The sequence below is a fragment of the Balearica regulorum genome, chromosome 21, assembly GCF_011004875.1.
Source record: "Balearica regulorum gibbericeps isolate bBalReg1 chromosome 21, bBalReg1.pri, whole genome shotgun sequence".
Classification (NCBI taxonomy): domain Eukaryota; kingdom Metazoa; phylum Chordata; class Aves; order Gruiformes; family Gruidae; genus Balearica; species Balearica regulorum.
The window spans coordinates 8,321,612-8,346,547 of record NC_046204.1 but is presented as its reverse complement, the minus strand read 5'-3'; the positions used below and the strand labels follow the sequence as shown (position 1 = coordinate 8,346,547).

At 69.5% G+C, this 24,936-nt stretch overlaps 2 protein-coding genes across 15 annotated transcripts in view; both read left to right on the top strand.

Annotated features, from left to right (window-relative positions):
* The window catches only part of HSPG2 (heparan sulfate proteoglycan 2), a 43,695-nt gene extending 20,429 nt beyond the window's left edge, over nucleotides 1-23,266 (top strand). For 2 of the 8 annotated variants that reach the window (XM_075773341.1, XM_075773340.1), the window contains 67 exons: nucleotides 41-154; nucleotides 246-373; nucleotides 459-545; nucleotides 642-691; nucleotides 783-871; nucleotides 973-1,113; nucleotides 1,201-1,392; nucleotides 1,845-1,937; nucleotides 2,022-2,102; nucleotides 2,207-2,437; nucleotides 2,547-2,660; nucleotides 2,761-2,888; nucleotides 2,959-3,045; nucleotides 4,031-4,257; nucleotides 4,352-4,462; nucleotides 4,553-4,653; nucleotides 5,279-5,459; nucleotides 5,568-5,627; nucleotides 5,841-5,963; nucleotides 6,054-6,194; nucleotides 6,422-6,564; nucleotides 6,661-6,796; nucleotides 6,893-7,038; nucleotides 7,121-7,259; nucleotides 7,349-7,503; nucleotides 7,746-7,884; nucleotides 8,020-8,171; nucleotides 8,361-8,499; nucleotides 8,695-8,852; nucleotides 9,171-9,309; nucleotides 9,381-9,532; nucleotides 9,634-9,772; nucleotides 9,866-10,017; nucleotides 10,103-10,241; nucleotides 10,327-10,478; nucleotides 10,566-10,704; nucleotides 10,788-10,939; nucleotides 11,023-11,161; nucleotides 11,246-11,389; nucleotides 11,464-11,598; nucleotides 12,097-12,278; nucleotides 12,366-12,558; nucleotides 12,658-12,837; nucleotides 14,197-14,457; nucleotides 14,551-14,746; nucleotides 14,831-14,931; nucleotides 15,516-15,782; nucleotides 15,858-15,970; nucleotides 16,065-16,212; nucleotides 16,312-16,428; nucleotides 16,690-16,774; nucleotides 16,873-17,017; nucleotides 17,094-17,193; nucleotides 17,293-17,402; nucleotides 17,487-17,595; nucleotides 17,672-17,770; nucleotides 18,353-18,574; nucleotides 18,878-19,110; nucleotides 19,228-19,405; nucleotides 20,157-20,279; nucleotides 20,865-20,918; nucleotides 21,024-21,099; nucleotides 21,652-21,730; nucleotides 21,838-21,908; nucleotides 22,015-22,098; nucleotides 22,172-22,275; nucleotides 22,782-23,266. In XM_075773341.1, coding sequence (XP_075629456.1) covers nucleotides 41-154; nucleotides 246-373; nucleotides 459-545; nucleotides 642-691; nucleotides 783-871; nucleotides 973-1,113; nucleotides 1,201-1,392; nucleotides 1,845-1,937; nucleotides 2,022-2,102; nucleotides 2,207-2,437; nucleotides 2,547-2,660; nucleotides 2,761-2,888; nucleotides 2,959-3,045; nucleotides 4,031-4,257; nucleotides 4,352-4,462; nucleotides 4,553-4,653; nucleotides 5,279-5,459; nucleotides 5,568-5,627; nucleotides 5,841-5,963; nucleotides 6,054-6,194; nucleotides 6,422-6,564; nucleotides 6,661-6,796; nucleotides 6,893-7,038; nucleotides 7,121-7,259; nucleotides 7,349-7,503; nucleotides 7,746-7,884; nucleotides 8,020-8,171; nucleotides 8,361-8,499; nucleotides 8,695-8,852; nucleotides 9,171-9,309; nucleotides 9,381-9,532; nucleotides 9,634-9,772; nucleotides 9,866-10,017; nucleotides 10,103-10,241; nucleotides 10,327-10,478; nucleotides 10,566-10,704; nucleotides 10,788-10,939; nucleotides 11,023-11,161; nucleotides 11,246-11,389; nucleotides 11,464-11,598; nucleotides 12,097-12,278; nucleotides 12,366-12,558; nucleotides 12,658-12,837; nucleotides 14,197-14,457; nucleotides 14,551-14,746; nucleotides 14,831-14,931; nucleotides 15,516-15,782; nucleotides 15,858-15,970; nucleotides 16,065-16,212; nucleotides 16,312-16,428; nucleotides 16,690-16,774; nucleotides 16,873-17,017; nucleotides 17,094-17,193; nucleotides 17,293-17,402; nucleotides 17,487-17,595; nucleotides 17,672-17,770; nucleotides 18,353-18,574; nucleotides 18,878-19,110; nucleotides 19,228-19,405; nucleotides 20,157-20,279; nucleotides 20,865-20,918; nucleotides 21,024-21,099; nucleotides 21,652-21,730; nucleotides 21,838-21,908; nucleotides 22,015-22,098; nucleotides 22,172-22,275; nucleotides 22,782-22,945 — 9,162 coding nt within the window. In that variant the 3' untranslated portion in view covers nucleotides 22,946-23,266. The remainder of the gene's footprint in view (nucleotides 1-40; nucleotides 155-245; nucleotides 374-458; nucleotides 546-641; nucleotides 692-782; nucleotides 872-972; nucleotides 1,114-1,200; nucleotides 1,393-1,844; nucleotides 1,938-2,021; nucleotides 2,103-2,206; nucleotides 2,438-2,546; nucleotides 2,661-2,760; nucleotides 2,889-2,958; nucleotides 3,046-4,030; nucleotides 4,258-4,351; nucleotides 4,463-4,552; nucleotides 4,654-5,278; nucleotides 5,460-5,567; nucleotides 5,628-5,840; nucleotides 5,964-6,053; nucleotides 6,195-6,421; nucleotides 6,565-6,660; nucleotides 6,797-6,892; nucleotides 7,039-7,120; nucleotides 7,260-7,348; nucleotides 7,504-7,745; nucleotides 7,885-8,019; nucleotides 8,172-8,360; nucleotides 8,500-8,694; nucleotides 8,853-9,170; nucleotides 9,310-9,380; nucleotides 9,533-9,633; nucleotides 9,773-9,865; nucleotides 10,018-10,102; nucleotides 10,242-10,326; nucleotides 10,479-10,565; nucleotides 10,705-10,787; nucleotides 10,940-11,022; nucleotides 11,162-11,245; nucleotides 11,390-11,463; nucleotides 11,599-12,096; nucleotides 12,279-12,365; nucleotides 12,559-12,657; nucleotides 12,838-14,196; nucleotides 14,458-14,550; nucleotides 14,747-14,830; nucleotides 14,932-15,515; nucleotides 15,783-15,857; nucleotides 15,971-16,064; nucleotides 16,213-16,311; nucleotides 16,429-16,689; nucleotides 16,775-16,872; nucleotides 17,018-17,093; nucleotides 17,194-17,292; nucleotides 17,403-17,486; nucleotides 17,596-17,671; nucleotides 17,771-18,352; nucleotides 18,575-18,877; nucleotides 19,111-19,227; nucleotides 19,406-20,156; nucleotides 20,280-20,864; nucleotides 20,919-21,023; nucleotides 21,100-21,651; nucleotides 21,731-21,837; nucleotides 21,909-22,014; nucleotides 22,099-22,171; nucleotides 22,276-22,781) is intronic. The other 6 variants (XM_075773342.1, XM_075773345.1, XM_075773346.1 and 3 more) reach the window with 6 other exon arrangements.
* Nucleotides 23,267-24,389: 1,123 nt separating this feature from the next.
* Nucleotides 24,390-24,936, top strand: part of USP48 (ubiquitin specific peptidase 48) — a 29,127-nt gene continuing 28,580 nt past the window's right edge. For 6 of the 7 annotated variants that reach the window (XR_012838581.1, XR_012838583.1, XR_012838582.1 and 3 more), the window contains exon 1: nucleotides 24,433-24,617. Coding sequence is in view for 4 of the 7 variants with exons in the window: in XM_075773401.1 (XP_075629516.1) it covers nucleotides 24,484-24,617 (134 nt within the window). In the remaining 3 variants the exon portion in view is untranslated. Of the gene's footprint in view, nucleotides 24,618-24,936 lie in introns of all 7 variants that reach the window. The other variant, XM_075773400.1, reaches the window with a different exon arrangement.

Sequence of the window (24,936 nt, the reverse complement as noted above, 5' to 3'; positions counted from 1 at the left end):
GTGGCCCACCCCCCTGTCCCCGTGTCCCCCCCCTCCGCAGGACTGCGACACCGGCTACACCCGCAGCACCGCCGGGCTCTACCTGGGCACCTGCGAGCCCTGCCAGTGCCACGGCCACGCCGGCGAGTGCCACCCCGAGACCGGCGTCTGCCAGGTGAGCTGGGGACGGCGAGGGGACACCCCGGGGACCCCCGTGGCGGTGCCACCAACGCCCCCCCCCCCCCCCCCCCCCCATTCCTTTGCAGGGCTGCCGGGATCACACGGAGGGAGCCCAATGTGACAAGTGCCAACCCGGCTACTACGGTGATGCCACCCGGGGCACCCCGGGCGACTGCCAGCCCTGTCCCTGCCACGGACCCCGTGGGGACACCCAGTAGGTGCCCCCCCCCCCGCCCCCAGTCCCCTCCATCCCTGGGGACGCCGGCGGGGGCTCAGCCGTCCCCGCGTCCCCTCCGCAGGGCGACCACGAGCTGCTTCGAGGACACGGACGGGCAGCCCACCTGCAGCGCCTGCGCCCCAGGACACAGCGGGCGCCTCTGTGAGAGGTGCCAGGGGACCGCGGGGTGGGGTGGGGTGGGTGGGTTTTGGGGTGCAGCTCCCCCTCATCGGCTTGTTTTTGTACCCCCCCCCCCGCCCCATAGGTGCTCGCCCGGGTACGTGGGGGACCCGCTGCGGGGAGAGCCGTGCCGAGGTGAGCTCCACGGGGAGGGCACGAGGGGGTGTCCCCGCGGTGGCACCGAGGGGGCCGTGCCTAACTGCCGTGTGTCCCCCGCACCCCGCAGAGCCGGGCGGCCCCGTCGGGCAGTGCCGGTGCGACCCGCGCGGCACCATCGGCGAGGGCTGCGACGCCGACGGGCAGTGCCGCTGCAAGGTGAGCCCTGTGTGGGTGTGTGTCCCCACCCTGGAGGGGGTGACAGGACGATGTCACCCACCCCGTGTGTGTGTGTGTGTGTGTCCCCACCCCCCCCCCAGGCCAACGCGGAGGGTCCCGGCTGCGCCACGTGCCGTCCCCACCATTTCCACCTGAGCGCCAGCGAGCCGGCCGGCTGCCTGCCCTGCTTCTGCATGGGCATCGTCCAGCACTGCGCCAGCACCGCCCGCGCCCGCGGCACCGTGAGTGTGTCCCCCCCCCAGCCCCCATGTCCCCGGGGTGTCCCCAGATGTCCCCGAGCCCGCTCACCCCATATCCCCATCCCGTAGGTCCGGACGCCCTTCGGTCCCGGTAATCCCCAGGGATTCGCCCTGGTGAACCGGCAGCGCAGCACCCGGGTGGGCACCGGCTTTGCGGTGGAGCCGGGCACCCCCCAGCCCCGTTTGACCTACAGCCGTTTTGGGGAGCTGCCCCCCGACTCCTACTACTGGCAGCTGCCGCCCCCCTACCAGGGGGACAAGGTAACGGGGTGACCCCCGCCCCGGGGACAGGGGTGCCCACGGGAGCACCCAGCTTGCCGGTGCCTGCACCCGCTCCCCGCGGGCACCCCTGGGTGCTCGCCCCAGGGTTCTGTCGGAGGCGGAGGTGGGTGCAGCCTCTCCCATCTCCTGCCTTTTCCTTCTTCCTCTTTTCCTTCCTCTTTTTCCTCTTTTTTTTCCTTTTCCCTCCCCCTCCCCGTTCCTGCCCTATTCCCATCCCTTTCCTCATCCCCTCCCTGTTCCTTTTCCTCTTCCCTTCCACTTTCCCCATCCCCATCCCCTTCTCCCTTCCCCATCCCAATCCCTGTCCCATCCTCTTCCCTTTCCCCTTCCCCATCCCATCCCCTTTCTCTTCCCTGCCCCATCCCCACCCCATGTCCCATCCTCTTCCCTGTCCCTGTCCCCATCCTGTCCCCACCCCGTCTCCCATCCAGGTGGGCTCCTACGGCGGGCGCCTCCGCTACACCCTGACCTACACCCCGGGGGGGCAGGGAGCCCCCCTGCCCGACGCCGACATCCAGATCACGGTATGGGGGTGCTTGGCGGGAGGGGGACACACACGCGGGGTGACGCCGGGCCCCCCCCTGACCCCCCCCCCCCCGTATCCGCAGGGCAACGACATCACGCTGGTGGCGTACCAGCCCGACCTGCCCCCGCGGACCCCCCAGGCCTTCGAGATCGTTTTTCGGGAGGTAGGAGGGGGCTCGTGGCTTTTGTCCCCGACGTCCCCCGTCCCCGCCGTGTGCCAGCGGGTGCCCCCCCCCGTCCCTGACACCCCCCCTCCACCCACCCGCAGCAATACTGGCAGCGGCCGGATGGGCAGCCGGCAACGCGGGAGCATCTCCTGATGGCTTTGGCCGACCTGGACGAGATCCTCGTCCGCGCCACCTACTCCACCAGCACGGCCGCGTCCGGCATCGCCGACGTCGCCATGGATACGGTCGTGCCCCCCCAACCCGGCCTCCCCCTGGCCCCCGAGGTGGAGGAATGTCGCTGCCCCCCCGGGTACCACGGGCTGTCCTGCCAGGTGAGCCCCCAGCGTCCCCCCGCAGCATCCCCCCCACCTTCCCAGGGATATTTTTGGGGGGGGTGTGTCACAACCCTGAACCCCTCCTTTCCCCCCCCACCCCTGGCAGGATTGTGCCCCCGGTTACACCCGCACCGGGGGGGGGCTGTACCTGGGGCACTGCGAGCTCTGCGAGTGCAACGGCCATTCGGAGAGCTGCCATCCCGAGAGCGGCGTCTGCTCCGTAAGTCTTTACGTTAGGCGGGGGTTTTTTTTGGGGGGGGCTGGGGTCTCATCCCAGCTGTGCGCCCCCAAATATTTGTGCCCCCCCTCCTTCCTCCCAGGGATGCTTGCACAACACGGCCGGGGATTTCTGTGACCAGTGTGCCCCCGGTTTCTACGGGGATGCCACTGCCGGTACCCCCGAGGACTGCCAGCCCTGCGCCTGTCCCCTCCCGTACCCCGAAAACCAGTGAGTGCCGGCGCCGGGGTGGGGGGTGCCGGGGAAGGGGACGTACCCCCACCTCGCCCTGTCCCCGCAGGTTCTCCAGGACCTGTGAGAGCTTGGGAGGCGGCGGGTACCGCTGCACCGCCTGCGAGCCGGGCTACGCCGGGCAGTACTGCGAGCGGTGAGGGCTGCGGGGGGGCGGCCAGCACCCCCAAATACCCACCCCCCCGTACCCAATCCCGTATACCCACCCCCATACCCACCCCGATGAGTTCACCCCCCCCACACCCACTCTGATGTACTCACCTCGATGGGCTCACCCCAATATACCCACCCCAATATACTCCCCCTGATATACCCACCCCAATGGGCTCACCCCGATACACCCACCCCGATACACCCACCCCGATACACCCACCCCGATATACCCACCCAATGTGCTCATCCTTCTCCCCACCCCGACACACCCACCCCAATGGGCTCACCTCGATATACCCGCCCCGATATACCCGCCCCGAAGTGCTCACCCCAATGCACCCACCCAATGTGCTCATCCTTCTGCCCACCCCGATGTGCCCACCCCGATGTGCTCACCCCGATGTGCTCACCCCAATATATTCACCCTGCTGTGCTCATCCTTATACCCACCCTGATATACCACCCTGCTATAGCCACCCCCATGGGCTCACCCCAGTACATCTGCCCCAATATACCCACCCCAGTTTGCTCACCCCGATATACTCACCCCGATATACTCCCCTTGATACACCCACCCCGATGTGCTCACCCTTATACCCACCCTGATATAGTCACCCCGATGGGCTCACCCCAATATGCTCGTCCCAGTATGGCCACCCCGATATACCCACCCCGATATACCCACCCCGATATACCCACCCCAGTGGGTTCACCTGACTGTATGCACCCCAATATGCTCACCCCGATACACCCCCCTGCTATACCCCTCCCGATATACCCACCCCGATATACCCCCGATACACCCCCAATGGGCTCACTCCACTCTATGCACCCCGATATACTCACCCTGCCATACCCCCCCAATATACCCACCCCGATATACCCCCCCAAAGGGCTCACCCCGATATACCCCCCTGCCAAACCCCCCGATATCCCCCCCCGATACTCACCCCCTCTATCCCCCGCAGCTGCGCCCCCGGCTACACGGGCGACCCCACGGCGCGGGGGCAGACGTGCGTCCCGGTGGGCTCCCCGCTCCCGCTGGCCGTCCGCGTGCACCCGCCGCGCACCACGGTGGCACAGGGCAGCGCGGTCACCCTGCGGTGCCAGGCCAGCGGCGACCCCCCCTTCTATTACCACTGGACGCGAGAAGACGGGCGACCCCTCCCCGAGGGCGCCCAGAGCCGGCGACAAGGTATTGGGTGGCTTTGGGTGCGCGTGGGGGGGTCACCGGGGTGTCCCCACTGCGGGGGGGACGTGGGGTGTCACCCACGTGTGTCCCCCCCCAGGCGAGGAGCTGCACTTCGCCAGCATCCAGCCCTCCGAAGCCGGCGTCTACGTCTGCTCCTGCCGCAACCTACGGCACAGCAACGCCAGCCGCGCCGAGGTCATCGTCACCGGTACGTCATTGTCACCGAGCGGGGTGGGGGGGGTGACACATGGGGGGGCACACGGGAGGAGCGGGGCTCAGCTCTCCCGTCTCGGTGCAGAGACCCCCGGCAAAGCCATCACCGTCACCGTGGAGGAGAAGCGGGTGCAGCGGGTGAAGCCCGGGGCCGACGTCACCTTCGTCTGCACCGCCAAGAGCAAGGTGAGCCGAGGGGGCACGGCACGGCGGGGGGGTGTGTGGGCACCCTCGGGTGCGCACGGGGATGTGCAGGGTGCACAGGGACACCCCTGGGTGCCCACAGGGACGTTCAAGGGCACATGGGTGCCCATGGGGCCATGCAGGGCACGGGGACACCCCTGGGTGCTCACCTGGCCAAACAGGGCACAGAAGCACCCTTGGGTGCCCATGGGGATGTGCAGGGCAGAAGGACCCCCATGGGTGCCCACCTGGCTGTGCAGGACGTTCAAGCACCCCTGGGTGCCCCCAAGGCCCCACAAGGCATGTGGACACCCCTGGGTGCCCACCTGGTCCCACAGAGCAGAGGGACACCCCTGGGTGCTCATGAGGACATCCAGGGCAGGTGGGTGCCCACGGTGTCACGCAGGGCTCAGGGACACCCTTGGGTGCCCATCCAGCCACGTGGACACCCCCCCCCCCCCAAACACCCTCAGGTGCCCACATGCCTCTACGGGACACACCGACACCCCTGGGTGCCCACCTATCCCTCCCCACGGGTGCCCCATCCCCTCCAGCCCCAGCAGCCCCCCCTCGCCCGCCGCGTGCCCATCCCCGTGGCCTCAGGCCTCTCCGTCTCTCCTCCCGCCAGTCGCCCGCCTACACCCTGGTGTGGACACGGCAGAACCACGGCACGCTGCCGGCCGGCGCCGTGGACTTCAACGGCATCCTCACCCTGCGCGGCGTGCGGCCCGAGGACGCCGGCGTCTACGTCTGTACCGGCTCCAACATGCTGGACATGGACGAGGGCACCGCCACGCTTTACGTCCAGGGTGAGCAACGGGCACGCTCGCCGCCCGGACGCCGGGGCGATGGGCACGCTCGCCGCCCGGACGCCGGGGCGATGGGCACGCTGTCCTGAGACCCGCGCCCTCTTGCAGCCCCCTCGAAGACTCAGATGTTTTACGGACCCGTTGAGTTTATGGAGGGGCACAGACCGGGTAAGTCACCGCACGGGGACATCCTGGGGGGGGGGGGGTCCACGTGCTCCCCGCACCCGCCGCATGCCGGGGCTCCACCGCGCACCCCGCTACCGGCCGTGCCACGCCGCGCCCCCCCTCCATCCGCTTCCCACCGCCCCCACCGCCTGGGGTCGGCACCGTGGGGAGGGGCCCCAGCGCGCCCTGACCGTCCCCCCCGGGGTGTCACCGCAGCCGGCACCGCCGCCGCCCCCACCGCCGCCGTGGAGCCGGCGCAGCTGAGCGTGGCACCGGGGCAGCCGGCCGAATTTCGCTGCGTGGTCACCGGCAGCCCCCCGCCCACCCTCGAGTGGCTCGGTAGGTGCCTGCTGGGGATGTGGGGGGGGACACCGGCACCGGGCTCGGGGACACGGTGAGCGGGGGTGACGCCGGGTGGTGTCCCCGCAGGCGCGCTGCCGCCGCGGGCGGTGATCCAGGGCGGGACGCTGCGTTTCGGCGCCGTGGAGCCTGCTGACGAGGGGCACTATGCGTGCCGGGCACGCAGCAGCGCCGGGCAGCACACGGCACGGGCCTTCCTCCACGTGCAAGGTGAGCGTCATCCCCATCGTCCCGGTCATCCCTGATGTCCCCGTGGTCCCCATGGTCCGTCCCCATCATCCCTATCACCTCCATCATCATCATCACGTCATCCCCATCATCCCTGTCACCTCTGTTGGCCCCATCGTCCCTGTCACCCCCATCGTCCGTCCCCATCACCGCCGCCGTCCCCATCGTCCCTGTCACCCCCATCGCCGCTGACCCCCCACTTCCCGCAGACGCGGGCGCACCCCGGGTGCAGGTGAGCCCGGAGCGGACGGAGGTGCAGGAGGGCTCCACGGTGCGGCTCTACTGCCGGGTCTCGGGGTCCCCCACTGCCACCATCACCTGGGAGAAGCAGGGGGGCACCCTGCCGCCACAGGTGAGCTGGGTGCCGGCACCCTTGGGTGCTCCTTGGGGTGTGGGGGGGGGCGTGGGTGCACCGCGGGTGCCGCTCACGCCCGCCCCGGTGCCGCAGTCCCGCGCCGAGCACGCCGACATCGCCACGCTGGTCATCCCTGCCGTGACGGCAGCTGACGGCGGCGTCTACCTCTGCGTGGGCACCAGCGCCGCCGGCACGGCCCGCGCCGCCATCGAGGTGGCGGTGGTGCCAGGTGAGGCGCGTGGGGGATGCCGGTGGGGTTCGGGGCTGGTTTTTGGGGGGGGGGGCGCGCAACCCACCCGCGTCCCCCCGCTTTTCCTCCCTGCAGGGATGGCGCCGCCCGTCCGCATCGAGTCCTCGTCCCCGTCCGTCGCCGAGGGACAGACCCTGGACCTCGACTGCGTGGTGGCAGGATCCGGCCCCGCCACCGTGACGTGGTACAAGCGCGGCGGCTCCCTGCCCGCCGGCCACCAGGTAGGGCGCGGGCGGCGCGGGCAGCACCCCGAATCCTGCCCGTCCCCCACGGTGTGACACCCACACCTGTCCCCAACCTCAGGTTTCGGGGTCCCGGCTCCGCGTCCCCCATGTCACGGCGGCCGATTCGGGGGAATACGTGTGCCGGGCGAGCTCGGGCACCGCCGTCCGGGAGGCGTCCGTTGTCGTCACCGTCGTGGCCGGGTCCAGCTCGTCCTACGGTGAGACCGGGCTTGGTGGCACCTGGGGGCGGGGACATGTGCCAGTGCCGGTGCCCGACGGGTGGTCACAGCTCCATCTCCCCACCCAGGGCCACCGATTTCGGGGGTCCCCGTGCGAATCGAGGCGTCCTCGTCCTCCGTGGCCGAGGGGCAGAGCCTGGAGCTCAACTGCGTGGTGGCCGGGCAGGGACAGGCCACCGTCACCTGGTACAAGCGCGGGGGGGCCCTCCCAGCCAAGCACCAGGTAGGTGGGGACACCGAGGGGGGTGTCACCAAGGGGGGTGGTTGGCATTGACCCGCGGCCCCGTGCCAGCCCAGGTGGCCCCGTGCGAGCCCATCTGGCGCTTCTGCAAGCCCAAGTGGCTCTATGCAAGCCCAGATGGCACTTGGGCAAGCTTGAGCAGTCCTGTGTGAGCCCAGTGCCCCCCATACAAGCCCAGATGGCCCCACAGAAGCCCCGGTGACCCCCGTGTCCCCTCCCCGCAGGTGTCCGGCTCCCGGCTGCGGCTGCTGCAGGTGACAGCGGCCGATTCTGGAGAATACGTGTGCCGGGTGACCAGCGGGGCCACCAGCAAGGAAACCGCCGTCATGGTGACGATCCAGCCCAGCGGGGCCAGCGCCTACCGTGAGCGGGGACGGGGGGGGGTGACAGTGCCAGCGGGGAGACCCCACGTGCCCCGGCACCGAGCCGTGTCTCTGCGCCCGTGCTGCCGGGGCTCTGCCGTGGTCACCGGTGTCACCCCCTTGTCTCGGTCCCCAGCCCCGGGCACCACGACCCCCCTGCGCATCGAGACCCCGTCCTCCACCGTGGCCGAGGGCCAGACCCTGGACCTCAACTGCGTCATCGCCAGCCCCGCGCAGGCCACCGTCACCTGGTACAAGCGCGGGGGGGCCCTGCCGGCCAAGCACCAGGTAGGTGGGGACACCGAGGGGGATGTCACCAAGGGGGGTGGTTGGCACTGACCCATGGCCCCATGCAAGCTCTGGTGGCCCCATGCAAGCCCAGATGGCCCCATGCAAGTCCAAATGGCCCCGTGCAAGCCCCAGCAGCCCCATGGAAGCCCAAGTGGTCCCGGTGACCCCCCTGTCCCCTCCCCGCAGGTGTCCGGCTCCCGGCTGCGGCTGCTGCAGGTGACAGCGGCCGATTCTGGAGAGTACGTGTGCCGGGTGACCAGCGGGGCCACCAGCAAGGAAACCTCCGTCATGGTGACGATCCAGCCCAGCGGGGCCAGCGCCTACCGTGAGTGGGGACGGGGGACAGGGGACGTTACCCACGGTGGGTGACACTGCCCTGCGGTGTCCCCGGGTGCGGGATGAATCGCTCCCTGGGGAAGCCACCCGTGCGTGTGCCCATCCCGGCTTCCTGGGCTCCTGGTGACCCTTGGAGGGTCACACCTGATGGTCACCAAGGCCTCTGACCCTTCTCGGTCCCCAGCCCCGGGCAGCACGACCCCCCTGCGCATTGAGTCCTCGTCCTTGTCATCGCCCGTGGCCGAGGGCCAGACCCTGGACCTCAACTGCGTCATCGCCAGCCCCGCGCAGGCCACCGTCACCTGGTACAAGCGCGGGGGGGCCCTGCCGGCCAAGCACCAGGTAGGTGGGGACACCGAGGGGGGTGGCCCCGAGGGGGGGTGGGTGTGCAAGCCCACGTAGCCCAGGTGGCCCTGGTGCAAGCCCACGTAGTTCATGCAAGCTCTGGTGGCCCCATGCAAGCCCAGATGTCCCCATGCAAGCCTAGGTGGCCCTGTGCAAGCTCTGGTGGCCCACGCAAGCCCGAGCGAGCCCACGGAAGCCCAGGTGGCCCGTGGAAGCCCAAGTGTCCCCATGCAATCCCGAGTGGCCTTGTGCAATCCCAGATGGCCCCGTGCAAACTCGCGCGGCCCCGGTGACCCCCGTGTCCCCTCCCCGCAGGTGTCCGGCTCCCGGCTGCGGCTGCTGCAGGTGACAGCGGCCGACTCGGGCGAGTACGTGTGCCGGGTGACCAGCGGGGCCACCAGCAAGGAAACCTCCGTCATGGTGACGATCCAGCCCAGCGGGGCCAGCGCCTACCGTGAGTGGGGACAGGGGGGGACAGGGGGGCACACGGTTTCCTTGGGGTGACCCTCCCGTCTCTGTCCCCAGCCATTGGTGTCACCCCCCCGGTGCGCATCGAGTCCTCGTCATCCTCCGTGGCCGAGGGACAGACCCTGGACCTGGACTGCCTGGTGGCCGGGCAGGGACAGGCCACCATCACCTGGTACAAGCGCGGCGGGTCCCTCCCGGCCAAGCACCAGGTAGGTGGGGACACCAGAGGCACGTTTTGGGGCAGAAAAGGGTTTTTTGGGGGGTTCCAAGAGGTTTGTGACCCCTCGTCACCCATGTCGCTCCCCCCCAGGTGTCAGGCACCCGCCTGCGCATCCTGCAGGTGACGGCGGCCGACTCAGGGGAATACGTGTGCCGGGTGACGTCAGGCAGTGTCACACACGAGACGTCCCTCATTGTCACCATCCAGACCGGTGCCGGCTCCTCTTACGGTACCAGGGACGGGTGGGAGGTGACACGGGGACAACAACGGGGACGCGGTGGCTGTGTGTCGTCCCCCCTGCTGACCCCGTTGCCGCCCCCAGCCGTCGGCGTCACGCCACCGGTGAGGATCGAGACCTCGTCCGCCGCCGTCACCGAGGGACAGACGCTGGACCTCAACTGCATGGTGGCGGGACAGGGTCACCCCCACGTCACCTGGTACCGGCGCGGGGGGGCTCTGCCCCCCAACAGCCAGGTGGGACGCCGGGGAGGTGGCATCACCCCGCAGGGCATGGCCCCGCGTCAGACGCTGACGTGTCCCCAACTTGTCACCTCCCCAGGTGTCGGGCACCCGCCTGCGCCTCGTCCAAGTGGCGGCGGCCGATTCGGGCGAGTACGTGTGCCGGGTGACGCTGGGGACCGTCACGCAGGAGGCATCGGTCATCGTCACCGTGCCCGGCGGCACCGGCACCTATTACCGTGAGTGCGGGCGAGACGGCAGCGCTTGGGGACGTGGGTGCCACCTCGGTGACAAACATCTCCTGTCCCTGTCCACCTCCTCCAGCCTCCGGCGTCTCGCAGCCCGTCCGCATCGAGTCCTCGTCCTCGGCCATCGCCGAGGGACAGACCCTGGACCTCAACTGCGTGGTGGCAGGATCCGGCCCCGCCACCGTGACGTGGTACAAGCGCGGCGGCTCCCTGCCCGCCGGCCACCAGGTAGGGCGCAGAGGGGGGGTGTCACCCCAAATCCTGCCCCGTCCCCTGCTCTCCAGCACTCATGTGTCCCCACATTGTCCCCACCAGGTGTCGGGCACCCGTCTGCGCATCCCCCGGGTGACAGCGGCCGATTCGGGGGAGTACGTGTGCCGGGTGACATCAGGGGGCATCACGCAGGAGACGTCCCTCATCGTCACCATCGATGACGGAGCCGACCCAGCCCACCGTGAGTGCCACCCTTCAGGGGACGGGTCCCCACCGGTGCCGGGGACCGGTCGGGGACATTTACCCTCACCTCTGCCCGCGCAGCCACCGGCGTCACGCCGCCCATCCGCATCGAGTCCTCGGCATCCTCCGTCACCGAGGGACAGACCCTGGACCTGGACTGCCTGGTGGCCGGGCAGGGACAGGCCACCATCACCTGGTACAAGCGCGGGGGGTCCCTCCCGGCCAAGCACCAGGTAGGTGGGGACACCGACGGGGTGGGGGGCGGTGGCCGTGGGTGGCCGGTTGATGCCACCACCCCCTGCCGTCGCATCCCCAGGTTTCGGGGTCCCGCCTGCGGCTGTCACAGCTCTCGGTGGCCGATTCGGGGGAGTACGTGTGCCGGGCAGACATGGGCAGCGTCTTCCGCGAGGCCACTATCACCGTCACCGTCACCTCCCGTGACAGCTCCAGCTACCGTGAGTGTGGCCACGGGACAAGGGAGGATGCCGGGGGGAGATGGGGGTGACCTCGGTGGCTTCCCTGTCCCTTTGTCCCCGCAGGTCTGCAGAGCCCCATCATCTCCATCGACCCACACAGCATGGCGGTGGCACCGGGCGAGGACGCCACCTTCAAGTGCCGCATCCACGACGGTGCCCGGCCCATCAACGTCACTTGGCGGATGGGACCTGGCCAACATCTCCAAGGTATGGTGGTCCCCAGGGTGGCCCCGGTGCGGTCCCCAGGGTGGTCCTGGTGTTGACGGCTCCTCCTTGCCCAGACAACGTGAAGATCAGCACCAACGGCTCGGTCATCTCCATCACCGGCGCCCATGTGGGCAACCAGGGCGCCTACCATTGCGTGGCCTCCAACCGCTTCGGTGTCGCCAGCAGTGTCGTCAACCTCCTGGTGCAAGGTGCGAGGTGGCCGGGGTGGCCCTGTCCCTGTCCCCATGTGCTCCAGATGCCCCAGCACGGTGGTGTCCCCATCCCCATGTCCTCGGTGTGCTCCAGGGGCCCCTAGGATGGTGGTGTCCCCATTACCATCCCCATGTTGCCATCCTCCATGTGCCCCAGGTCCCCCCGCTGTCGTGGTGTCCCCATCCCTATGTCCTCTCTATGCTTCAGGTGCTCCCGGGGTCGTGGTGTCCCTGTCCCCATCCACATCCCCCATCCCCATCCCATGCCGATGTCCTCCAAGTGCCCCAAATACTCCCGAGGTGGTGGTGTCCCCATCGCCATGCTGATGTCATCCATGTGCTCTGGATGCTCCTGGGGTGATGGTGTCCCCATCCCCACGCTGATGTCCTCCCCATGCTCCAGATGCCCCCGGGGTGATGGTGTCCCCATCGCCATGCCAACATCCTTAGTGATGGTGTCCCCATCCCCACGCTGATGTCCTTCCCCTTCTCCAGGTGCCCCCACGGTGTCGGTGATGCCACCGGGCCCCGTGACGGTGAAGGAAGGCAAATCCCTCAGCGTGGAGTGCCTTGGCCGGGGCGAACCACGGCCGCTGGTGCGCTGGAGCCGGCCGGGCTCCCGGCAGAAGGTGGAGCACCAAACGCTGCTGCACATGGACAGCCAGGCCATCCTGCAGGTGAGCGGGGCACCCCGGGGTGCCGCGAGATGCCGGTGGGTGCCGTTGCTCACCACCCACCCTGTGTGTCCCCCCACCCTCCACCAGCTCTCACCAGCCAAGCCGGAGCACGCCGGGACCTACGTCTGCACGGCGCACAGCGCCTTGGGTTCGGCGCAAGCCCGGGTGGACGTCCACGTGGAGACGGCACAGCGGCACCCCGGTGCCCCTGAGGTCACCGCGCCACCCTCTGTCACCGTGGTGGCCGGGGACACCGCAACGCTGCACTGCACGGCCAGAGGTACGGGGAGGGTGGAGGGGGGTGGTGGTGGTGGTGGTGGAGGGGTACCTTGCTGCGGTACCCTGACGCTGCGGTGATGGGCACTGGCGTTGCCCGTAGGCGAGCCGGCGCCACGGATCGAGTGGTCGAAGCTGCGGGCGCCCCTGCCCTGGCAGCACCAGGTGGTGAACGGCAGCTTGGTCATCCCCCGCGCCGCGCAGCAGGACTCGGGCCAGTACATCTGCAACGCCAGCAGCTCCGCCGGCTCTGCCGAGGTCTTCGTCACCCTCGACGTGGAGAGTAAGAGGGTGGGGGGGTCAGGGTGCCCCTGGGCCCCTCCTGCCATCTCCACTGTCTCCTTCCCCCTCGCTGTTGCCGTCACCCGTCCTCGGCTCCTCTCCGTCCTTCCTCTGCACGTGGCCACCTCCATCGCCGCTCCCACCCTCCCATCACGATTCCCTGTGGATCCATCCTCGCTCCATCCCGGCACTCGTCCTCCTCCCATCTCCTCTCAAGCTCCGTCATCCAGCTCTTCCTGTGGACGTGTCCGTCTGCTTGTCCCATCCCTGCACACATCCATCTCCACTTCTGCTCTCTCCTCCATCCATTCATGGATCCATGCGTTGCTCATCCATCCCAGCTCGCACCCACCTCTCCGTCTCCTCTCACACTGCTCCATCAATCTCTTCCTCATGGATCCATCGATCTCGTCCATCCCAGCACACGCCCATCTCTCCATCCTCTCTCAAACTTCTCCATCCATCCCTTCCTTGTGGAGTCATCCATCTCTCATCCATCCCAGCTAACAGCCCTCTCTCCACCTCCTCTCACATGCCTCCGTCCATCCCTTCCTGGTGGATTCATCTATTACTCAACCATCCCAACACATGCCCATGTCTCCATCTCTAACCCCTCCATCCATCCCTTCCTTGTGGACTCATCCATCTCTCATCCATCCCATTTCACACCCATCTCTCCACCTCCTCTTACGCCCCTCCATCCATCCCTTCCTGGTGGATTCATCCACCTTTCAACCATGCTACCTCACACCCATCTCTCCATCTCTGCTCACACCCCTCCATCCATCCCTTCCTGGTGGATTCATCCACCTCATCCATCCCAGCACACACCCATCTCTCCATCCCCTGTCAAACTCATCCATTCATCCATCTCTTCCTTGTGGATTCATCTATCACTCAACCATCACAACTCAGCCATCACTTCACTTCCTCTCAAACTTCTCCATCCATCCCTTCCCTTGTGGATCTGTCCATCTCTGGTCCATCCCAGCACACACTCATCTCTCCATCTCCTAACTCCTCCATCCATCCCTTCCTTGTGGATCTATCCATCTCTCATCCATCCCAGCTCACATCCATCTCTCCATCTTCTCTCAAAGTTCTCCGTCCATCCCTTCCTGGTGGATCCACCATCATTTGTCCATCCCAGCTCACTTCCACCTCTCCACCTCCTCTCACGCCCATCCCTCCCTCCCTCCATCCCTTCCTCATGGATCCATCCATCTCTGGTCCGTCCCAACACAGGCCCACCCCCATCTCCACCCAGACCCTCCCACCGATGCCCTCCTTGCCCCGTTGACCCATTCGTTGCCCCATCCCGGCTGTGGCCGGGCACTGACAGTACCGGCCGTCCCCGCAGCGCCGCCGTACGCCACCAGCCTGCCGGAGGACACCGCGGTGCGCGCCGGTGATGCGCTGCAGGTGCAGTGCCTGGCCCACGGCACCCCGCCGCTGCTCTACGCCTGGGACAAGGTCAACGGCAGCCTCTCGGCACGCGCCATCCACCGCGCCGGCCTCCTCCGCATCAGCCCGGCGTTGCCTGCCGACGCCGGCACCTACCGCTGCCTCGTCACCAACCGCGTCGGCACCGCCGAGACCTTCGCCCGCGTGGCCGTCCACGGTGAGCCCCCCCGCCCGCCGCCCCAGGGATGCCGCCCGCCGGCGATGCCCGCACCGCCGGGTACCAACCGTCGGGGCTCTGCGTCCCCCCCAGGCGATGCCGGTGACGGTGGGGACGCCGGCGGCGGTCCCTTGACCGTACGGGTGACGCCGGGGAGCCTCGTCAAGGGGGTGGGCAGCACCGCCGAGTTCGCCTGTGCCGTCTCGGGGGACCCGCGGGCGCGTCTGGAGTGGCTGAAGGACGGCGGGGAGCTGCCCCCCACCCACAGCGTGCGGGATGGGGTGCTGCGGTAAGGAGGGGGGGGCACAGGGCGGCGGGGACCCCCCCTGCCCGCCCCCCCGCAGGGTCCCACACCCCGGCCGTGTCCCCGCAGGATGCCGGAGCTGGTGTGGGGGGCGCAGGGGGTGTACGTGTGCCGGGCCAGCGCCCCGGGCGGGGGGCAGGCGGAGGACAGGGCCACCCTCACCGTCCAGGGTAGGAGCCGCACCCACGCTGGGGCACGCGGGCACCCCCCGGCCGGTCCCCATGGGCACCCCGGTACCCCCAAACCCAGGGGCACCCACTGACCTGTTCCCCCATACCCACGGGCTCCCTGGTACCCCCCTCCCTCTCCCTGAACCCACAAGCACCCCAAAAACCCCCATTTCTTCCCAGGCCCAGGGGCACCCCAAGTCCCCTCTATATATTCCCACGTCCATGAACACCCCAGCACCCCCAATCTCTCCCCACACCCATGGGAACCTCGGCACCCCCAATCTCTCTCCACACCCACAAACACCCTGGTACCCCCAATCTCTCCCCACACCCATGGGAACCCCGGTACCCCCAATCTTTCCCCACACCCACAAACACCCTGGTACCCCCAATCTCTCCCCACACCCGCAGGCACCCCAACACCCCCAATCTCTCCCTGTGCCTACGGCCACCCCAGTGGTCTCCCCATTCCCACGAGCACCCCATTTCTCCCCATCTCTCCCTCCTCCGGTTGGCACCCTGAGCCACGATGCCTCCCCCCGTGCCGGGGGGGTACCCCAAAACCCCACTCTCGCCCCGCCAAGCTCTCCCCAGGGCCCTGATCAACATCCGGACGGCGGTGCAGACGGTGCTGGCGGGGACAACGGTGGAGCTGGAGTGCCTGGGCTTGGGCGAACCCCGTCCCCACGTCACCTGGAGCAAAGTGGGGGGCCGTATCCGACCCGGGGTGCTGGTCCGCGCCGGCGTCCTCACCATCGAACGGGTAGAACGGGCGGACGCCGGGCAGTACCGCTGCACCGCCGCCAACGCCGTGGGCAGCGTCCAGTCCCACGTCATCCTCCACGTGCAAGGTGAGGAACGGGGACGCGGAGATGGGGACGCGGGCGGCGTCATCGCGGGGTGATGACACCTCCGTGCGTCCCCAGCCACCCCCCAAATCGCCGGGCAGCCCGAGGTGAAGGAGGTCTCGGTGGGTTCGGCGGCTGTTTTGCCCTGTTTGGCGTCCGGCTTCCCGGTGCCGGAGATCACCTGGAGCAAGGTGAGACGGAGGGACGCAGGGATGGGGGTACAGATTTGGGGCGGGGGGGGGCACCCTATGGGTGCTGACACCCCCCCTCGCCGCTCTGCCGCAGCTGGAGGGGGAGCTGCCGGCGGGGGCCAGGGCGGAGGGGAACGTCCTGACGCTGCCGGCCGTGCGGCACGAGGACGCCGGCGTCTACGCCTGCGCCGCCACCAACCGCCGTGGCCAGGAGACGGCTTACTACGTCCTCAAGGTCCGAGGTGAGGACGGACAGACAGACCGACGGAGGGGCGGGGGGGTGTGGGGGGGGGTGTGGGGGGGGTGTACCCCCACCTCTCCTGACCCCCCCGTCCCCGCAGAGCGCCTGGTCCCCTATTTCGGGCAGACGCCCCGCTCCTTCCTGCCCCTGCCCACCATCAAGGACGCCTACAAGAGGTTTGAGATCCTCATCACCTTCCGACCCGATGCCGCTGACGGTGAGCACCGACGGGACCCCCATGTGTCCCCCCATGTCCCCCCTCGTGTCCCCCCCGTGTCCCCCCCATTTCCCCCCCCGTGTCCCCCCATCCCTCCCTCCCCTCTCCTTTAGCTCCCATTCTCTGTTGAACCGAGCCCCCCCACACCTTCTGGGGGGTTTCCCCTCCATCCCAGGGGACGTTTCGGGGTCTCCCCAGGACGTGCCCCCCCCCCCCCCAGCCTGGGGGGCACCATCCTGCTGACCCGCTCCCACCCCACAGGGCTTCTCCTCTACAACGGGCAGCGCAAAAACAGCGGCGCCGACTTCATCTCCTTCGGTTTGGTGGGCGGCCGCCCCGAATTTAGGTGAGACCCAGGGTGCTATGGGTGAGGGGAGGAGGAGATGGGTGCTGGCACCTTCCTACACCCATTGTACCCCCCCCCCCCCCAAAAAAAAAAATAAGGTTCGATGCCGGTTCGGGCATGGCCACCATCCGGCACCCGACGCCGCTGCGGTTGGGCGAGTACCACACCGTGCGTCTCCTCCGCAACCTCACCCGGGGTTCGCTGGCGCTGGACGGGCACCCCCCGGTTAACGGGACCTCGCAGGTAAGGAGAGGGGTGGGGTATGCGTCGGGTGGGGGTCAGGGTGCTGGAGGTGGTGCCCACCCGCTCGTGCCCGCAGGGGAAGTTCCAAGGGCTGGATCTGAACGAGGAGCTGTACCTGGGGGGGTACCCCGATTTCGGCGCCGTGGAGAAGACGGGGCTCAGCCGCGGTTTTGTGGGTGAGCGATGGGGTTTAGGGTGGCACCGGGGGGGTGCGGGGAGCATTGAGCATCGTGTCAACCCCCCCCCGCCCCCCATCCATCTCCATCCCTCCGCAGGCTGCGTGCGCCAGCTCCGCATCCAAGGGGAGGAGGTGGCTTTTGGGGACATGGACCTGCAGGCGCACGGTGTCACCAGTTGTCCCACCTGCCAGGACCGGCCGTGCCAGGTGAGACTGGGCGGGGGGTGATGCCCACCCATCGCCACCCATCGCCGACACCCTCCTCACACGCATCCCCCCCCCCCCCCCCAGAATGGCGGCGTGTGCCAGGACGCCGAGAGCGGCACCTACGTCTGCCGCTGTCCCCACGGCTTCACCGGCAGCAACTGCGAGTACTCGCAGGCTTTGCATTGTCACCCGGGTAAGGTGCCCGCCGCGCGGGGATGTCACCCCGGTGTCCCCCCCTGCCTGGGTGCTCATCGCTTGTCACCCTGCAGAGGCGTGCGGGGCTGATGCCACCTGCGTCAACCGGCCGGACGGGCAGGGCTATACCTGCCGCTGCCACCTGGGCAAGGCTGGCGAGAGGTGCACCGAGGGTGAGCGCGGCCGAGGGGACGGGGACGGGGCTGGCACCGCCTTGGGGACGTGGGCACGGGGTGGCGACCAGCCCAGGGATGTGGGCACGGAGCAGGGACCACCCTGGGGAGATGGGCACAGGGCTGGGACCACCCTGGGGACGTGGGCATGGGGTTGGGACCACCCCAGGGAGGTGGGCACGGAGCAGGGACCACCCCAGGGATGGGGACATGGGGCTGGGGACCACCCTGGGGACACAGGCACAGGGTTGGGACCACCCCAGGGATGGGGACATGGGGCTGGGAACCACCCCGGGGATGTGGGCACAGAGCAGGGACCACCCTGGGGACATGGACATGGGGCTAGGGACCACCCTGGGGACATGGGTACAGGGTGGGGACCACCCCAGGGATGGGGACATGGGGCTGGGGACCCCCCTGGGGACCCTGGCACGATGGAGACATGGGGTTAGGCACCATCTGGGGACGTGGGCATCATGGACATGATGGAGACGGGCCGTTGGGTCCCACCCCGGGGAGGTGGGCACTGCGGGGATGGAGGATGGGGTCCCACCAGCCGGGCGCTGATTTGGGGTGCTGCAGGCGAGGCGGTGAGCGTGCCATCCTTCGGCGAGGCGGGCGCCTTCGTCTCCTACCCGCCCCTCACCAACGTCCACCACGAGCTGCGGGTGGAGGCCGAGTTCCTGCCGCTGGCACCCGACGGGCTCCTGCTCTTCAGCGCCGGCAAAGCCGCCCCCGTCGAGGACTTTGTCGCCTTGGCCATGGTCGGCGGCCACCTCGAGTTCCGCTACGAGCTGGGCTCAGGTGAGCCGGCACCGTGACCGGGGTCCTGGTGGCACCGGGGGCCTGTGGGGTGACCTGCGCGGTGACCCGGCATTACTGGGGTCCCCTGGGCGTCCCCATGGTCCCCTGGTATCCTTGGGGTGCCCTGCAATCACCCCGCGTCCCCAGGCACTGCCAGTGTCCCCAGGCATCACTGTGGCGCCACCGGGGTCCCCTGATGTCACCGGGCTCCCGTGGTGTCACCGGGGTCCCCCAGCATCACCCAGGGCACCAAGCACCCCTGGTGTCCCCCCGCCCCGTGACACCCCCATCCCGTCCCCACAGGCCCTGCAGTGCTCCGGAGCGCCGAGCCGGTGACGCTCGGCCGCTGGCACCGGGTGACAGCCGAGCGGCTGCACAAGGACGGGACGCTGGCGGTGGACGCCGCCGCCCCGGTGAAACGCTCCTCGCCCGGCAAGAGCCAGGGCCTGAACCTGCGCACCCCGCTGTACCTGGGGGGCACCGAACCCCCCCTGCGCCCCCCCACCAACGCCTCCTTCCGCGGCTGCATCGGAGAGGTGAGACCCTCCCCCACCCCCTCCCCCACCCCCACCCTGCGCCCAGGACCCCTCGGCGGGGGAGGGGACCCCAAGGGTTCACACCCCACCCCCCCCCAACCTTGGCGTCCCCCCCAGGTCTCCATCAACGGGAAGAAGGTGGATTTGTCCTACAGCTTCCTGCGGAGCCGCGGCGTGGGGCAGTGCGGGCAGAGCTCTCCCTGCCTGCACGCTGCCTGCCTGCACGGGGGCCGCTGCCTGCCCCTGCCCGCCGGCACCCCTGCCTACCGCTGCCTCTGCCCGCACGGCTTCAGCGGTCAGTCCCCCGCGGGAACGGGGTGCTCACGTGCGCGTGCATCGGGCGTGCACCGCGTGCGTTTGTGGCTGCACGGGCGCGTGCGTGCATGCTGCGCATGCGTGTGCTATGCGCGTGTGTGCCGTGTGTGCGTGTGTGTGTGCTGTGCACATGTGCGCTGTACACGTGTGCGCTGTGCACGCATGTGCGTGCACCGTGCGTGCGTGTGTGCTTGTGTGCGGTGCGCGTGTGTCCTGTGCGTCCATGTGCACCGGGTGTGCGTGTGTGCGCATGCGTGTGCGCCGCTCGTCCGTGCGTGCTGCGTGTGTGCTGCGCACTGGGTGTGCATGCGTGTGCAGTTTGCAAGCGGGTGCGTCTGCTCCACGTGTGCGTGTGTGCAGCGTGCATCGCCTGCGTCTGCTGGGGGGGGGGTGTGCGTGCGCGGGTGCTGTGCACGCCTGTGTGCACGGTGGGTGCAGTTTACACGTGCGTGCACCTGCTGGGCATGTGCTGTGCACGCGTGTGCACGCATTTGGGGTGTGTAACACGTGTGCTGTGCACTGTGCGTGCACCTGCCGTGCACGCGTGTATGTGCACGTATACACTCTGCGCACGCGTGCAGTTTGCACTTCCGCGTGGCGTGCACGAGCGCGCGCCGTGGGTGCCGTGCGTGCACACGCTTGCCTTGCCCGCGCGGGGCGGCAGGCGTGCGCGAAGGCCGCCCGCGTCACCCGGTGCGTGTCCCCCCGTGTGTGTCCCCCCGTGTCCCCAGGCCCGCGCTGCGAGCGGGAGGAGGATCGCTGCCTGCACCACAACCCCTGCCTGCACGGCGGCACCTGCAAGGGCAGCGCCTGCCTCTGCCCCCGGGGCTACACCGGGCCCTACTGCCAGCACAGTGAGGGGGGCACGGGGACATGGGGGGCACGGGGGACATGGGGGGCACGGGGGACATGGGGGACATGGGGGGGCATGGGGGGACACCTGGGGACATGGGGGGGCACGGGGGACATGGGGAACATGGGGGGGGCACGGGGGGGTACAGGGGACATGGGGGGGCACCTGGGGACATGGGGGACACGGGGGGGACATGGGGAGCAGAAGGGGGCACCTGGGGGCATGGGGGGGACATGGGGGCATGGAGGGCACGGGGGGCACAGGAGACATGGGGGGCACCTGGGGACATGGGGGGACACAGGGGGCATGGGGGGACACCTGGGGACACGGAGGGGCATGGGGGGCATGGGAGGGCACGGGGGGACACCTGGGGACACAGGGGACACAGCGGGTGCATGGGGGTCACAGGGGGACATGGGGGGCACAGAGGGACACGAGGGGGCGTGGGGGGGCACCTGGGGACACAGGGGGACACAGGGGACACGGGGGGGCACGGAGGGACACGGGAGGACACCTGGGGGCACAGGGGACACCCGGGGGCACGGGGGGACACGTGCCACCTTGCCCCCAACCCCTCTCGCCGCAGGCTTGGCGCTGGCGGAGCTGGACCAGGACTGGCAGGAAGGCAGCGGGGGTGGCGGTAGGTCCTCGCACCCGTTTTCCCCCGTTTTTGCACCCAAAAGTGACGCCGCGGGCGTGGCAGCTGGGCGTGGCGCCCCCTCACCGCCCCCCCCTCTCCCCACAGACGCCCCCGGACAGTTCAGCGCAGCTTTCCGGGACGGCTCCTACCTGGCCCTGCCCGGTCACCTCTTTCCCCGCGGGTGAGTGACACCGGGGACGGGGCACCCCGAGCAGGGGGCTGCACCCCCACCCCTGGCATCGCACCCTGCACAGGGGGCTGCACCCTTCCCGGGGTGCTGCAACCCCCCGGGAGAGTTGCACCCTGTCCCACGGCGTTGCACCCGTCGCAGCGTTGCACCCATCACGGTGTTACACCCTTTCCCATAGCGTTGTACCCACTATGGTGTTGCACCCGCTGCAGCGTTGCACCCTTTCCCCTGCTGTTGCACCCTTCCCGGGGTGCTGCACCCCTTCCCGCAGCACTGCACCCATTGCAGCGGTGCACCCTGACCGCACCCATAGCACCCATTGCAGCGGTGCACCCTTCCCGGGGTGCTGCACCCTTCCTTCCCGCAGCGTTGCACCCCATCCCTCACGTTGCACCCTCCCAGGGTGCCGGACCCCTTCCCGCAGCGTTGCACCCGCTGCCACTTAGCACCCTTCCTGGGGTGCTGCACCCATTGAGCACCCATTGTGCTGTTGCACCCACCCCGGGGTGCTGCACCCACCGAGCCCCCCCCCTCTCCTTGCAGCCCACCCGAGGCACCGGAGACCATCGAGCTGGAGCTGCGGACGGGCAGCGCCAACGGGCTGCTGCTGTGGCACGGGGCGGTGAGCGGGGTGGGGAGCAACGCCGGGGAGGGGACTGGGGTGCCGAGCACCCTTGGGTGGGGGTCAGGGTGCCCCCCACCCTACTCACCGCCCCGCTGCACCCGCAGGAGCCCGGCGAGGGCGGCAAAGCCAAAGACTTCGTTGGCCTCGGCTTGAAGGACGGGCACCTGGTGTTCAGGTGAGCGGGGGGGGCCCGGTGTCACCCCAGGGTGCCCCTTGTCACCCCAGGGTGCCCCGTGCCACCCAAGGGTGTCCCCAGCGCTGAGCCCACGCCACCCCTGCAGCTACCAGCTGGGCAGCGGTGAGGCCGCTATCGTCTCCGAAGACCCCATCAATGACGGCGAGTGGCACCGGGTGACGGTGACCAGGTGGGTGGGGGTCGGGGTGGGGGTTGGGGTCAGGGTGGGGGTCGGGGTGCGGGTGCTGACGGGTGCCGTGCAGGGAGGGCCGGCGCGGGTGGCTGCAGGTGGACGGGGAGGAGCCGGTGAGCGGGGAGTCACCAGGAACCAACGTCATGGCCAACACCCAGGGCAGCGTCTACGTGGGTACGGTGGCACCGGGGACACGGGGGGACACGGGGTGGATGTGGGATGGACACGGGGGGACACGGGGTGGATGTGGGATGGACACGGGGTGGGACATGGGATGGACACGGGGTGGGAAATGGGATGGACATGGGGGGACATGGGATGGACACGGGGTGGGACATGGGATGGACACGGGACGGGACGGGCTGGGCCACAGGATTGCCGTAGGATGGGACAGGGTGGCCGTGAGGAGGGGACATGGGGTGGGACGTGGGACAGGGCATGGGATGGACATGGGGTGGGACACAGGATGGACATGGGATGGACACGGGATGGATACGGGCTGGGCATGGGTTGGACATGGGCTGGGACATGGGGTGGGACACGGGATGGACACGGGATGGGACAGGGTGGGACAGGACACGGGATGGCCACGGGCAGGGTCCCAGGCCAGCCCTCCGGCACCCCGCGGGTGCCCCCCGCCCACGCGTGCCCCCTGTGTCCCCCCGTGTCCCCCCGCGCAGGCGGCGCCCCGGACCCCCGCAGCCTGACGGCCGGCAAGTTCAGCTCCGGCGTGGCCGGGTGCCTGCGGGGGCTGGTGCTGGCACCCGCCGGAGCCCCCCGGCACCCCATCGACCTGCGGCATGGCGCGGTGGGGGGCTCCCCTGCGCCCCCCTGCCCCTCCTAACCCCCCCCCAAATGTATTTTGGGGGGAATTTGGCCAATTTTATTCTTTTCCACAAAAATACCAAAAAACCCTAAAAAAGCCAGGAGGAAACGGTGCTTCGCTGCCCCGGGATGACTCCGGGGGGGGGGCCGGGACCCCCAAAAATGTTTACACACACACACACACACAGAGACCCCCCCCCCCCACCGGCCCCCCGACACTGTGGTGGGGCGGCCGGGCCGCCCGGGTGCCCCCCGGGGTGGCGGCGGGGTGGGGGCGCGAGGACAATCGGGGTGCTGGCGGGGCCCCGCGGGGACGGCCATTAAAGAGAGAGAACCAGCATGGCTGCGTGTGTGGGGGCACGGGGGGGGGGTGGGGGGTGGGATGGGGGATGGGGGGGATGGGATTGGGGGGTGGGGGGGATGGTGTGGGGGGGGATGGGGATGGGGGGGATGGGGGTGTGGGGGGGATGGGGTGTTTGGGGGATGGGATGGGGGGATGGGGATGGGGGGTGGGGGGGATGGTGTGGGGGGGGATGGGGATGGGGGGGATGGGGGTGTGGGGGGGATGGGGTGTTTGGGGGATGGGATGGGGGATGGGATGGGGGATGTGGGGGGATGGTGTGGGGGGGGTGGGGATGGGATGGGGGGATGGGGATGGGGGGGATGGGGTGTTTGGGGGGGATGGGGTGTTTGGGGGATGGGATGGGGGGATGGGGATGGGGGGTGTGGGGGGATGGTGTGGGGGGGATGGGGATGGGGGGTGTGGGGGTATGGGGGGGATGGTGTGTTTGGGGGATGGGATGGGGGATGTGGGGGGATGGTGTGTGGGGGGGGTGGGGATGGGATGGGGGGATGGGGGGTATGGGGTGTTTGGGGGATGGGATGGGGGGATGGGGATGGGGGTGTGGGGGGATGGTGTGGGGGGGATGGGGGTGGGATGGGGGGATGTAGTGTGAGGATTCGGGGGGATGGTGTGGGGGTTCTGGGGGGGGATGGGGTGTCTGGGGGAGGTGGGATGGGGGGATGGTGTGGGGGGATGGTGTGGAGGTGTGGTGTGGGGGTGTGGTATTGTGTACGGGTATGGAAGGCGTGCTATAGGGGTACGGTATTGCACACGGGTACGGTACAGGGCTCTGGGGGCAGCGGTACGGGGCACTACGGGGCGCCGGGGTACGGCACGGTACAGTTATGGCACGGCACACTTCCGGCACGGTTCCGGCACACTTCCGGTTCCGGTTCGGCTTGGAGGGGGCGGATCCAGCGCACGCGCGGGGCGGGGCTCCGCTGGTGGGGCGGGGCCTGAGGGGGGCGTGGCCTGGGTCAGCCACCTCCCACTGGGCGCGCGGGCCCCGCCCCCAGGCGCGTCGCGTGTCGCAGCCCGTTACCGTCAGCGCCTCGCGCCCGTCAGCGTGTCGCGCGCGTGGCGTCACCGGCCTTGACGGCGGCGGCGGCGGCGGCGGCGGGAGGGGCCGGGCGGGACCGGGCCGGGGCCGGGGCCGGGGCTGGGGCTGGGACCGGGGCTGGGGCTGGGCCGGAGCGGAGCCGGCGGCAGCGGCGATGGCGCCGCGGTTGCAGCTGGAGAAGGCGGCGTGGCGTTGGACCGAGACGGTGCCGCCCGAGGCGGTGGCGCAGGAACACATCGAAGCGGCCTACCGCGTCGGGCTGGAGCCCTGCCAGCGCGGCGCCTGCCGGTACCCACGGGTCCCCTCCCCGCACCCCCACACACACCCCTCCCCGGGCCCTCTCCCCTCCCGGGGCCGCCCTCTGCCTCCCCCCGCCCCGTCCCTGGGCCCCCGGGCCTCCCCCCCCCCCCCCGTGTCTGGGGGCTCCGCCAGCCCCTTCGGGGGGGGCCTCGCTCCCCGGGGCTGGGGGGGGAGCCCACGATCCTCCCCCCTGCCGTGAGGTTGGGGAGCACCCCGCCTTTTCTGGGGCCCTCAGGGTCGGTGGGGACACCACCGCCCCCCCCCCCCCCCCCCGTATTCCCGTCTTTGGGACCCCCAATCCCTGTGG